At 45.8% G+C, this 14,663-nt stretch overlaps 1 protein-coding gene across 1 annotated transcript in view; it reads left to right on the top strand.

Moving 5' to 3' along the window:
- Positions 1 to 14,663, top strand: part of LOC109302207 — a 153,044-nt gene that overhangs the window by 39,583 nt on the left and 98,798 nt on the right. The window contains exons 4-5 of the mRNA XM_019523772.1: positions 9,741 to 9,875; positions 10,451 to 10,607. Coding sequence (XP_019379317.1) covers positions 9,741 to 9,875; positions 10,451 to 10,607 — 292 coding nt within the window. The remainder of the gene's footprint in view (positions 1 to 9,740; positions 9,876 to 10,450; positions 10,608 to 14,663) is intronic.

The following is a 14,663-nucleotide window of genomic DNA, read 5'->3' on the forward strand; positions in this document are numbered from 1 at the left end:
AAAAAAAAAAAAAAAAAAAAAAAAAGAAAAACTATGGGTGGTGTTATGGATGCACCCAACATGCAGGGTTAATGTTGTGGTGCTGTGTGCATCACACACATTTTTCCAAACTGAATTTAATAGTGTGCTGTTTGGTCTGTCTCTATGGCTAGTGTAAAGCTATGTTTGTTTTATCATTATTTTTATAATCCCATGGTCTTGGGTAAGAATGTGCTTTTGTGTTTTTATAATGGTACTTGAAATAGGCAGTGAGGTGATGATACTAAATCAAGCGTTAGGAATGTTTCAAACCAAACAATACTTTGTTCAGAGAGGCATGAGCATCTGACAGAGTAGGCCATAACACATGGAAGCTTATGCCTCTGTGAAAAAAGTTAGCTTAAAAGGTGCCACCACCTTGTCTTGCTTTCTGCCTAATTTCAGACTAGCACAGCTAACCATGTCTCACAGCTAACCATGTCTCTCAGATAATAGATATTCACACTTCAGAGGGAAACCCAAGCTCTGAATTACACACCTGGAGTTGGTATGCATATGGATCAGCCATGGCGATGGCAACGTGTTTTTGAGTAGTGGCATTCAATCAACTCCAGAAAATGGTGAGAGGCTCTGCAAAGGGAAAAGATATTAGCGGGAAAAATCCATTTCCAGCAGGGAAACACCAGAAGGAACCTTATGCAGAACCTGAGAAGCAAAGATTTTTGTGGGTGCTATATTTTACTTTATTAGACCAACTGTATAGTTTAGAGGGATGTAGACAAGCTTCTAGGTATGGAAACTCAGGAGAATCTTTGAAAAATATGCAACACATCTAGGCAGGAGAACCTCAGTATCAAAGGTTTTGTATATCCTTCTTACTTTACAGTTTGTCCAATAAAAGGTAGTACCCACAAAAATCATTCCCTTTTGCTTTTTTATGGACCATCATGGTTACAACATCATTTCAATACTACCACATGGAGAGGTTGATAATTTTTCACTCCTTGAACAGAATAAGTAATAGCAGAAGAAATTTGATGAGAAGTCTACCTATCTGTAGGAAGGGAATCATCGTCTTCTAAGCACTTGGAGGAGAGGAAGGTGATCAGGAACAGTCAGCATGGATTCACTAAGGGCAAGTCATGCCTGACCAAACTGATTGCTTTCTATAATGAGCCAACTCACTGTGTGGATGCAGGAACAGCAGTGGATGTGATATACCTTGACTTTAGCAAGGATTTTGATATGGTCTTCACCAACATTCTTGCAAGCAAGCTAAGGAAATACAGATCGGATGAATGGACTGTAAGGTGGCTGGATGGTTGGGCTCAAAGGGAAGTAATCAATGACTCCATGTCTAGTTGACCATCAATATCAAGTGGAGTGCCCCAGTTTTGTTCAGTATCTTTATCAACAATCTGGCAGATGGGATGGAGTGCACCTTCAGCAAGTTTGCAGATGACGTCAACCTGAGGAGAGTAGTAGATATGCTGGATGGCAGGGCTATGATTCAGAGTGACCTAGACAAACTGGAGGGTTGGACCAAAAGAAATCTCATGAGGTTCAGTAAGGACACGTGCAAAGTCTGCACTTAGGACAGAACAATCCCGTGCATCCATACAGACTGGGGCTGACTGGCTAAGCAGCAATTCTGTAGAAAAGTATCTGAGGGTTACCGTGTATAGTAAGGTGAATATGAGCCAACAGTGTGCTTTTGTTGTAAAGAAAGCTATCATACTGGGCTGCATTAGCTGGACTGTTCTCAGTGGTGGCAGATGACAGAACAAAGAACAATGGTCTCGAGTTGCAACAAAGGCAATTTAATTTAGATATTAGAAAAAAAGCTTTTTCACAGGGAAGGTAGTAAAACACGTGAACAGGTTACCCAGGGAGGTTGTGGACTCTCCATCCTTAGAGGTTTTTAAGACCCAGCTGGACAAAGCCTTGACTGGGATGATCTAGTCGGGGATGGTCCTGCTTTGTGCAGGGGGTTGGGCTAGATGACCTCCTGAGGTCCCTTCCAACCCTAGTTTTCTATGATTCTAAGAAATAAACCAGAAATATTATAATGGCTTTGTAGAAAACCTCATTTTTTTCCTATAACTTCCATGTGAGAAACTGGTATTTATTAATGAGTGAGAATTTGGGGCTGCCTTACTCTAAAGACAAGGCACTGTTGCATGTAGTTTAGAAGTGAAACTTAAAGAATAGAAAAAAAAGTATTACAGAGATGAAATGGATTGATGCTGCGAATGCTCCAGCATTTCTTCTCACTAGAAATGTATCTTGTGGGCAGCTCTTATTGCTGCTTCTCTTCTTATAGAAAATTTCTATCTTTAAGAACAGTGCATCCAGCTATTTTTAGTTTTGTGCTAATGGATTGGATATGCCTTTGAGATTTTAGTGCTTCTTGTTTGTAAAGTACATTGAAGCAACTTTAGCATGGGGTTCTAATATGACAGGTCTCTGTGTAGTTCCCAGTGAGCCTGACCCCTTCTTCCTAGCAAAATTTGGTCCATTTATATTTTGACAACCCTAACCACATCTGTTTTAGTTCTGTGCACAAAGAGCAAGACAGTCTATCATGTTATTTTCCCTTAATCTAAAGCAAAAGATGAGAGAACAAAATAAAGTCTCTAGGAGAGACTATGCATTATCTTCCATAGCAGGCTGCAGAAGAGAATGTTCCTGTAGCCAGGCTGATGTTAAAAATGTAAGGGGGCTATGCACAGCAAATTAAATTATGAAACCAGGATTTGCAGAAGTGGCTCGTAATTCTGTATGTCTCAGTTTTGAGATGATTAATAGGGTTAAACATCAACCCCGCTACAAAAGGTCCATTAAATGTGTCTCAGGGATGGGCCTCCAAATATTGAGGCAAAATTCACTAGCTGTTATCAAGGACCATTTTTATCCCAGTTCCAAGCTGCATGCCTCAGAAAGTCTCTGTCATACTCTGAAGGTCAAGTAGACACTCATGTCTGTTGTGCATGTGAGCTCCATTAGGACTGAGACTCTGGGGCAGTCCTCTGCATCCATTGGTGGTGACCAGGACTGACTCCTCGCACAACAGGATGCACTTTTCAAGAGCACAGCAGGATTCCTGTGCTGCCACCGGACCAGTTGAAAACTCATTTTATAAGAGATGACAGATTTAGCTGGAAAATGGGCCTGGTCTAAAATTCTGCTCTCTGTCATGCTGCTGGCAAGTGAGGACTTTAGGGAATAGTGAATTGCTCAAAACAGCTGCACTGGCTATTGCTTTCTCTTGACCAGGCAGATGGTTTTGGAGGATTTCTACCCCGGCTGCCAGTTACCCTTCCTGCATTACACCATTGGTGCTTCTGCTTGTATTCTGCCATGCCCTCTCCTATCTTCCTATAGCAACATCAGCAATGGCAAATGCTGGAACTTAATTTTCATTGTGAGAAACTAGCCCAGCAGCTTCCCTTGCAAGGGAGGTGTCTTTAATGCAAACTTGCCATGATAGGCAGCAGCAGTCTCAAATGCATTGTGCTGCTCCATATGGTCAACCTCCTGAACCAGAAGATGCAGTGTAGCTGACACTGCAGGTGGGCTAATCAGCACTGATACTCAGCAGTGTTTATTAGCCTTTCCTCAGGGTCACACAACCATCTACACTGCTTCTGTGGGGCAATCTGGCATATTGAAGGTGCTACTGACTGGCACAGTAAATTTCTAGTGTGGACTGGCCGGAAAGCCAGGAGTTTGGTGGTATTAGTTATCAGGGACTAAGAGCTTAGGTGTGGGAGGAATAAACTTTGTAAGAGAGAAAGTTACTACTCAGGGCTCAATTGCAGAATGTCAGTGAGAGTTTTGCCTGTGGCTGGGATTCAGCTCTTTGTGGTGGAATATCATGTCGACAGAAAGAGAGAAATTCATGGAATCATAGAAAATGAGGCTTGAATGGGAACTCAGGAGGTCATCTAGTCCAACCCCCTGCTCAAAGCAGGACAATACACAATTAGATTATCCCAGTCAAGGCTCAGTCTAATTGCATCTTAAAAACCACCAAGGATGGAGATTCCACAGCCTGTCTGGATTGCCTGTTCCAGTGCTTTACCACCCTCCTCATGAAAAAGTTTTTCCTTATATCGAAGCTAAATTTCTCTTGCTGCAATTTGAGATCATTGTTCCTTGTTCTGTCATCTGCCACCACTGAGAACAGCCCAGCTCCATCGTCTTGGGAGCCCTCCTTCAGGTAGCTGAAGACTGCTGTTAGATACACTCTGAGTGTTCTCTACTCCAGAATAAATCAGCCCAGTTCCCTCAGCCTGTCCTCATAAGTCATGTGCCCCAGCCCCCTAACCATTTCCATTGCCCTCCACTGGACTCTCTCCAATTTTTCTAATATCCTTTTTGTAGGGGGGGGGGGAAGTGGCAAAACTGGATACTACTCCAGATGTGACTTTACCAGTGCCTAATAGAGGGGAAGAACCACTTCCTATAACTTGCTGGCAGCAGTCTTGTTAATACAGCCCAGTATGCCATTAGCCTTCTTTGCAACAAGGACACACTTTTGGCTTATATTCAGCTTATTGTCTACTGTAACCCCCGGTTCTTTTCTGCAGAGCTGCTACTTAGCCAGTTGGTCCTGATCCTGTCCTGGTGCAGGGAATTGTACCGTCCTAAGTGCAGGACTTTGCACTTGTCCTCATGAACCTCATGAGACTTCTTTTGGTCCAATCCTCCAATTTGTCAAGGTCTTCCTGAATCCTAGCTTTACCCTCCAGTTTATCTCCTGTTCCCTCCAGCTTGTCATCATCTGCAAACTTGCTGAGAGTGCACTCCACCCCAGCTTTCAGGTTGTTGATGAAGATATAGAACAAATCCAGCCCCAGGACCAACCCCTGGAGGACTCCACTTGACGCTGGCTACCAACTAGACATTGAGCAATTGATTTCTGCCCTTTGGGTACATCTATATGTGCAAATGCTCTGGGGTGGGTTTACTCCAAAGTAATTTACTCTAGAGTAAGCCCACCCCAGTCAGGCATCTACAAATGCAGGGAAGCAGAAGCAGATTTGCTGCTCATGTCTGCAGTTTGCTTCCACCCCCAGTAGCCCTGCACCAACCCCATGCAACAGCCAAGCTCCCCCTGGGTGCTAGTCTGGCAGCTAGTACTGGGACAGGAGATGACATTGCTTCATGCCCGCAGGACATGCTGGTAGTGGAGCCTGCTGTCAGGGCAGGCTCCACTACCAGAGCCCAGGCAGGGACACTGTCCCCCTGCCACAGCAGCAGAGAGCTCCCAGCCCCTGTTCCACAATTGCGATTATGAAGCCAGGACTGGGAGATTTTTATCTCCGAGCCTCAGCTCCGAGACTGTGGAGCTGGAGCTGGGAAATTCTTATCTCCTAGCCTCAGCTCCACAACTGCATAGCCAGGGCTGGGAGATAAGAATCTCTTGGCTTGGAGGTCTTGGAGCCCAGCCGTAGTTCCACGGTGGCAGAGCCAGGGCTGAGAGATAGGAATCTTCCATTCCCCACTCCGTGGTCACAGAGCGGGGGCTGGGAGTTCCCTGCTGCTGGGGCAGGGAAATATTGTCCCTGCCCCAGCTCTCACCCTGGCAGCACGCAGCTCCTGGGGACAAGGAGTAATCTCCCACCCCCTGCTGTCTGGCTGACCAGGAGCACATTCGCTCCCAGTCAGCCACCTGTACGTGCCGTATTGTGCAGTAATTACTCCCAAGTAAATTTGCCATTTGTATTTATAGGTAGCAAATTTATTTGGGATTAGAGCAAATTATTGCACAATGGATTTGATGCAGCACCGGTTTACTTCCAAGTAAACTATTCATGAGTAAATATTCCCAGTCCTGTGTCTCCATGTCAAGGAAAGCAGGAGCAGATTTGCTGCTAATCTGCTTCCATTTCCGCCACCACTGGGGGCAGCTCCAGGCTCCAGCTGCAGCTGCAAGCTCTATTTAAAAGCCAGCACCTCTCACTGCCCCTTGATGTGTGTAGCACAGGGACAGCACACAGCAGTGCTCTCCTCACCACCTGTGCCTCCTCCCACCATGGTTGCTCCAGCCTCTGCCCCTGGTAGTGATAAGCATTGCCCTGTGTTCCTGCTGGTCACCACGCTGGCCCTGCTGGCCCACTGCACCACCCATTGGCTGACCTTCAGCCATCTCACTCCTCCCAGCTCCCCCACATGCAGCGACTACCTGCCTGCTCACTGTGCACTTTCCCACCACTGCACATTTGCTGCCTTAATCCTGTCTGCCTGGCTGGACTCCAGCAGGGATGCTGACCACAGGCTCCAGGATACCACCACCAGGGCCACTATCACCCTCCTGGGCCTCCAGCCTTGTCACCTCTGGGACCTCCTGGCCAGCCAGGATTGGTGGGTGCACCTTGTCCAGCACACCTGGGACAATAAGCAGTGGCTGGAGGCATTCTGAATGACCTGGGCCACCTTCTAGGACCTCCTGGGGCAGCTCTGGCCACACCTGGAGTGGCAGGATACTGGCATGTGGCCACCCCTCCCCACAGACACCCAGCTGGCCCTTGCCATGCTCAAGCTGGCCACATCTGCTAACCTGCTGTACGTTGGCCACCCATTTGGTGAGGGCAAAGCCACCAGTGAGAAGGCTGTCTTGGAGGTGTGTGGTGTCCTCCAGGATGTGCTGGGGGACACTGTGCTCCACATGCATGACTTCCTGCCAGTGGTGGCCGGGTGCCATGCCCTGGGATTCCCCCAGTGCATCAGGGCCCTGGACGGGATCCACATCCCCAGCACCTGCCTTCTCTATAAAGCTGGAGGGGCTTTCACTCCATAGTGCTCCAGGTTGTCGTGGACTACAGCAAGGCCTTCACATGTGAGCGCTGGCTGGGCAGGCAGCACCCATGATGCCTGCATCTTCAGGAACTCTGCCCTGCCAGGGCTGGGGGAGAATGGGTGCTTCGCACCAGAGGATGTCAGACCTGCAGCTGGGCACCGTAGTGGTCCTGCCCCTCATTGGGGACCCCACCTATGCCCTCCTGCCCTGGCTTATGCAGCGCTACTCCACCCAGCTGGACCCTCATCAAGCTCACTTTAACCAATATCTGGGCCAGACCTGCACCTTCATGGATCGTGTTTTCAGGCAACTCAAGGGCAGCTGGCATACCGTCACTGCCCACCTCAAGTTCACCAAGGACAACCTCCCCCAGGTCACCTTCACAGCCTACATACTGCATAGCATTTGTGAGGCCTGGGGGGTATGTGTGGGGGAGCTCTTCCACGAGGCCTGGGCGGAGGAGGCACAGCGGGTGGAAGATGTCTGGTAGTGGAAACACCACCTGCAGTGGCAGAAGTAGTGGTGGCCACCCCCCGGTGAGGCCCCAGGAGTGCTGCAGACCTGCCAGTGACGGCTAGGGCACTGGGTGTGGGAGGCGTTGGCCATGCAGCACTGTGATGCGAGGCAGTGGTGCTGGGGTGCAGGCAGGCTGGGGCAGCTGGGCTGAAGCCTGCCTAGGGGGACACAGGGCCTGGAATTGCCTCAGGCTGCCTGCTGATATGCCCCAGGGCTAAAAATGCCTGCAGGCTTTTAAAGGTCTGAGGCAGGAGCTGCCATAGAGGCAGCCTATCCCTGCCTGGAGCCCAAGAGGTACCTAACCTGAAGCCCTGGGGCTAGCCTCAGGCTGGCTCCCTAGTTGCAGGTTTTCATCTACCCATGCATTATTGCACAGTAGCTAATCATGAGTAAATGTGATACCTGCATTTGCAGATCAAATTTATTCATAATTAGGGGTTTTTACTGCACAGTAAGCATGCACATGTGTAAACATCTGCTTACTGTGCAGTCAACTATACTACTGAGCAGTTAAGTTTCTCATGTAGACGCACCCAGTGTCTTCATGTGTAGACAGTGATGCTTACTGTGCAGTAATTTGCTCTGATCTTGAGTAAAGCATCTCTTGTAGATGAGCACTTTGAGTCCAACAATTCAGCCAGTTTTCTTTCCATACAGTCCCTTCACCCAACCCATACTTCCTTAGTTTGCTTGTGAGAATGTTGGTGGAGACCATATCTAAACGTTTGCTAATGTCAAGGTATATCACATCCACCCTGGTCTCCCTGCATTCACAGAGCCAGTCATCTCATCATAGACGGTAATCAGTTTGGTCAGGCATAACTTGCCTTTGGTGAATCCATGCTGACTGTTCCTAATCACGTTCTTCTCCTCCAAGTAAGTACGTAGAAATGGATTCCTTTAGGACCCACTCCATGATTTTTTCAGGGATTAAGGTGAGGCTGACTGGTCTGTAGTTCCCCAGATTCTCTTTCTTCCCTTTCTTAAAAATGGGCAGTATATTTTTCAACCATCCAGGACCCCTCCTAATCACCATGAGTTTTCAGAGATATTGGCCAGCAGCTCTACAGTCACATCAGCCAACTGCCTCAACATCCTCAGGTGCATCATGTCCAGCCCCAAGGACTTGTACACATCCAACTTTACTAAGAAGGCCCTAACCTGCTAATGAAGTTATACTATATGAACTGCTAAGTAGTTTTAAGTCCAAGTGTATGTGGCTGGGCTGATTTATCTACACTGTGATTTCACCTTAAAATCTGCTAAGCCTACAATAGTCTGTGGTAGAGCTCTGTACAGCCAAGTAGAAGACCCATGCTTAATTCCCAACCATGATTTCTCCCTGCATCAACAAGTGGTGAGAATGAATATGCTGTGGAGGAAATGCTTGAAGAGTATGTCAAGAGTTGTCCTTGGCATCTCATTCCACTGAAGGAGGCATTCATATATAGTCCAATCAAGTTTCCTTCTTTCTCAGAAGTGGGATGTTTCAGAGGGCCCCATGTAAGAGAGTAGGAAATATGGTTATGTTTCCCAATATATCTTATTTTTCTCCACACTGAAGCAAAATTGGCACTCTTGTGCCAATGCACTGGACATTAGAGACTGTCCTTACCTTGTCCTATGAATGTACGTGGTCGCTATTATTTATAAAGGGATTTAGCAAAAATAATTTGTTTTTTAAAGGAAGTACATGGCTACATCTGTATTCAGGACAATGTAAGTAGCCCATGATGAAGTAGTATAATATTCATGTGCTGTTTTAGAACAAGCTGTACAGCCTGTATTTTGTTTTCTATTTTAGTTTTAGGCTGCTGCTATTGACCATCACAGCTACAACCAAAATACCTCCTGAGCATAGTCTATGAGTGCCTTCCACATAAAATCATTATCAGTAGCAGGGTCCCTTAGCAGATTTTCCAGTCCAGAAAAAAAAGGCATTTTTTTCCTTTTTTGGATCAACAGTCTGCATGGGTTTAGATTTTTAAAAATGTTTTGGCTGGTAGAATTTTCTGGTTTGTGTAAACTCATGAAATTCCCATGAATTATAAAAAAAACCCCAAACCCCTTTTCTCTTTTTGCAGGTAAACATCCTACACTTACATCTAGGCAGGCAGGCTAATCTAGTGGTCAGACTTCTACCCTGGGTATCAGGAAAGGTGGAGTAAATGTGATTCTTCTATTCTCTGTTCTGCTACCACTCTATTGTGTGGCAAGAATCATCTTTTTATGTATTTGTACAGTATGTAGCATAATGGGGGATCAATCATTGTTAGAAAAGGATGGAATAGATAATGACCCACTTATGATAGATATAAGTCACATCGCTGGTGGAATGTGCTCAGTTATAATGGAGTTGAGAGCAGTGTAAAATCTATTCAGGGTGATATAGTATAGGTGTTACTGCCATATAAATAATAATATGCCAATATTTTTCTAGGGTCTGGTAAATGTAGTCTTTGAAGACACACTTAGCATGACCTTGGTTTCTGATGGAGCTGAGTGCATTGTGGTATCAAAGGAGTTCTTCAAGAAGCACATGACTGAAGACTATCGCCAAAAATTATGCACATCTGTAAGTCTTGTTAATCTAGAGCTTCTTGCATTCAGACCACAGCAATTATCTAGAAATGTTACAGGTTACCCTGGGGTAATTCAGATACTTTCAAACATCAGAGTGCTTGCTGAACCATGCTCACTGCAGATGTTTGGTTATGAAGTCTTATCCTTCTGTGTCAAGCCATTTTCCTTCCTGAGCTGTAACTATAGCCCAAGAATACAAGCTCTGCAAAACAGCGCATCCAGAAATGGTGGGCAAGGGCTATAGAAATAATCGGTTTGTGCTGGCCAGTGGTACAGACTTCCTGACACAGTACTGGTTTTTTTTTTAGCATCGTATACAATAAGGCAGTTGGCATATAGGTAAAGTAAAAATGTCTGCAGTTAGAAGGGGTCATTGTGCTGTATATTAGGTCATAAAATAGGAACAAAACCCTTTTAGCCCAGGAACATAAAATATTGTGACTTGAAAGCAACCAAGATTGCTTGGATTCCAGGAGTAAGTTGTTCCTTTAGAGGGAGTTTAAAAAAAAGACTTGCTACACACGCATGACATAGGGCACACCATTTCTGATATCCTTGTGTTTTCAGCAATGGACACCACAAATTACTGGCTACTGGAGATTTATTTTCCTCAGACAGATGTACAAGGTGCACATTTTCTTCCTGGATAGCATAGCGTACGACCCTGTTCTGTCTTTACAATGTGCGTACTGTGAAGGGACCACAGAGGTAGAGCAGGATTCAGGTAAGTGGGGATACACAATATGCAAAGCCCTGCTGCATATACCCACCCTGCTGCTCTGACAGGCTGCTGTGAAGTCGCAGAGCCACTAGAGGGCCCGCAAACTATTTAGATTATAAATTTTAGATAGGCCAGAGCCGAGGAAGGGACCTTCTGGGTCATCTAGCCCAGTACAAGGCTTTCACCGGCATACAGCCATACAGTTGTGTTCATAAGTGGATCAAGCTCAAGCTTTAACCTAGTTAGGACTCTTGTCCCCATGTCTTCTAGTGGTAGGCTGTTTCAGAACCTCACTCTTTTGAGGAGTTAGAAACCTCCGTCATATTTCCAGTATAAATGTTGTTCGTGGACAGTTATTCTATTCCCTCAAGAATATCAGGGCTGCCAATATCTACTCAGACCTCCCAGAAAGATCAGATAATACGATCACGATCAGATAGTACCACAACTCTTATCCCATAATCACAAGTATCTGTGATAATTTCCCTCACTGATGTTTTCCTTCCCACACAACAGACACATTTGAAGAGAGGATGAACTAATGTGTACACACTATAGTACAGAAAAGAAGAAAAGAGCCACACCTTTTTGAAAGAAAGTTTTAAAAGATATCCTCAGAGGGGTGAGAATATTTAGAATCGTTCCTTCCGGTGTCTGGTTTCAATCACTGCTGTTCATGAAATCAGGTAGGATGTGGAATAGCTATTTACAGTGTCCTGTGCAAAGTAGCTATTGCAGTGTTGAACCTCATAGGAAAGTAGGGCTGGAAGGGACCTCACAAGGTCACATCCTGTCCAGCCCCATGCTCAAGGCAGGATCATTCCTGATTAAACCATCCCAGCCAAGTGTCTGACTTCCCTGCTCTTGAAAATTTGGAAGCATGGAGAATCCACATCTCCTGCTAGCCTATTCCAGTGCTGGATCACCCTTGTAGTCAGAAAGCTCCTGCCATCTCCATCCTCTCTATAATCGCCCTTCAGGTATTAGAAGACTTATCAAATTCCCCCCTCAGTCTTCACTTCTCCATGCTAAATAACTCTAGTGCTTTCAGCCTTTCTTCATAAATCTTGCCTCCCAGACCCTTGATCATTTTGCCTTCTGGAAAAAAGTATGTTTTCATAAATCTGACTAAACGTTTTCCAATAATAACTAAAGTAATTAGAAAGAGAGAATACTCCTTTGGATGGATTTCCTCATTTAGAATTGCAGGGGGAAAAAGACGTTCCAGTTGCTTGACTCTTAAGAAAATAATCTGTCTGTTCTCTTCCACTGAGGTATTTGCAACCAAGAAATACTTTTTCTGTAGGGAAAAAAGAAAAAAAACAACAACTGGTAGATCATAGAAAAATCCGCAGCAGGACAAAACCCAAACAGGATTAATTTGCAGGCAGGCAGGTAGGCAGGCAGGAAGGAAGGATTATTTTGTACAGAATTTTGTTTATCATGGTGTTAGCAGGGGGCAGCTCAGAAGAAGGCATCCAGGTATCCTTGTTTGGGCATATCAGATTTGCCTAATGAATTTTTAAAGTAATGATTCCATCAGTTCTAAGCCAGGAAGCTCAGCAATACCAGAGTTGGCAATATCCACTGAGACTTCCCAAAGGGAAAATAGTCACACCCAGTCTTTAAAGTTTGTGGCTAGCACCCTAACCATGGAACCACGAACCCTGTCTTTATGTTTCCATAGATTTTGATCATTTTCTCTCATTTGGCACATCAGTCTGCCATCTTTCTGAGTATTAGCACACATTCCAGTCATTGTCATCCTCAGTCTCATCCATCCCTTTCAATTGTGCGTTACACCTCCTTTGAATGGGGGTGTAAATTAAGAAAAGATTCAATTTCAGCTACATCAGTACAGCCAGACTGATTACAGGAGTGGAACCTAACTTAGGGGGAAGTTACACATTACAGTTTCATAGTAAGAGCACTTAACAGGTATCTGTAGGTTAAAGCTCCTTAAGTCATGCTAAGTGCCATCTCAGCATCTCAAAATTAGCCACTTCAGGCAAGGGTTAACTCTGGGTTGTGCTATCTAGTTCCTGTTAGGGTAACTTCAGTCTACTTCGAGGAGATAAACTGAGCAATTTGCAACCCAGGGATGCACTGCTCCCAGCCTCCCCCAGCCTGGACCAGGGACAGAGCCTAGGTGTCCTGGCTCCTAGCTATGTCCCTGCTCACCAGCTCTCTAGTGGCATGTCAGAGCCATGTAGGCAAGAAACAATACTAGCCCTTAATGTGTGACCACTCACAGCACCTTCCAAATTTAATAATGCTTAACATTGCACAGATTTAGTATGGTCTAAGTGTAATGTGTAACTTCACCCTTATATCAATGAGGAGCCACAGTCCTATCAGGTATCTACCCCCATGCATTTGATTGTAGGAGCAGGTTCCTATGTTGTAAGTAATTTTGACATATGGTTTATTTTGCCTTTGTGCAACACCTTGCACAACAGGACTTTGATGCTGACGCAAATCTCTGAACACTAATGGAAGCCAGATACCACATAGCAGTAATAACTTGGAAGGCACAACTTTTTAACATTTCAGTAAGCAAAGAGAGGGAATGCGCTACTTGATAAAAATGTAAAGAAGCAGGGCCTATAATAGCAGAAATGGCTGGCGGAGAAAGATCAGAGATGTGTGCATATGAAATAAATGTTTTATGGAGTGGCTAATCTTGCTCACACCCACTCCTAACAGTTCAGACTCTTAAAAATCCTTTCCCTAACGTTGCTGGAAAGCTGTGCACCTCTTACGCTTTCCATTTGCAGTTTTACTGTCCTGCTGAATAACTCTTTGTTCACCTTCACATTCCTGGCGGGCTTGAATGTGTTTGCTTACAGAGTAATTAACTGTTCTGTATTCATTACTTCCCAGCTCTGACTTACATTTAGTCTCTTCAATGCAATTACCCTACCATATACAGTCTGTCAAATGAGCTACACCAGGCCTGTCCAAATTGTATTAAACAAGGGTAAATATGTGGTCAATTACACTATTACACGTAAGATTGGTATCAGTCCTTAGGAGCTGCTCTCGATCCTTTTGCTCTTTCCAAGTGATAAATCCCCCAACATACCCCTTTTATCAGAAATGTGTTCTGCCTGCTATTAGCAGTGAGTTAATTGAGCACAGAATAAACAAGATAAACAGAAAGCTCTCCATTAAAACAGCATTCAGCGGCTGTGACAAAAACTAACTTAAGATATAAAGAAACTTTAGATGTGGGGGGATGTGGGCACAATAGAAGGAAGCAACAGGCTACAATCTGACCTAGACAGGTTACAAGGGTGGGCGGATGAGAATAGGATGGGATTCAACACAGACAAGTGCAAGGTGCTGCACCTGGGGAGGAACAACTGGCACCATACCTACAGGTTGGGGAACTCCCCTCTTGTCAGCACGGAGGCGGAAAAGGATCTTGGAGTCATCATTGACTCCAAGATGAACATGGGCCGGCAGTGTGGGGAGGCAGTCAGGAAGGCCAACCGCACCTTGTCATGCATCCACAGATGCATCTCGAGCAGGTCCAAGGAGGTGATCCTCCCCCTCTATGCGGCACTGGTCAGGCCACAGTTGGAGTACTGCGTCCAGTTCTGGGTGCCGCACTTCAAGAGGGATGTGGACAGCATAGAGAGGGTACAGAGGAGGGCCACTCGCATGATCAGGGGGCAGCAGGGCAGGCCCTATGAGGAGAGGCTATGGGACCTGAACCTGTTCAGCCTCCAGAAGAGAAGGCTGAGGGGGGATCTAGTGGCCTGTTATAAACTAGTCAGGGGGGATCAGCAGGCACTGGGGGAGTCACTATTCCCCCGAGCACCGCCAGGAGTGACCAGGAATAACAGTCACAAGGTGGCAGAGGGTAGGTTTAGGCTAGATATCAGGAGGCGCTACTTCACAGTCAGGGCGGCTAGGGTCTGGAACCAACTTCCAAGAGAAGTGGTGCAGGCTCCTACCCTGGGGGTTTTCAAGAGGAGGTTAGATGAACACCTTGCTGGGGTCGTTTGACCCCAGTACTATTTCCTGCCGTGGCAGGGGGTCGGACTAGATGAT

The sequence above is a fragment of the Gavialis gangeticus genome, unplaced genomic scaffold (genome assembly GCF_001723915.1).
Source record: "Gavialis gangeticus isolate Ggan-Ray unplaced genomic scaffold, GavGan_comp1, whole genome shotgun sequence".
NCBI classification, from domain to species: Eukaryota; Metazoa; Chordata; order Crocodylia; family Gavialidae; genus Gavialis; species Gavialis gangeticus.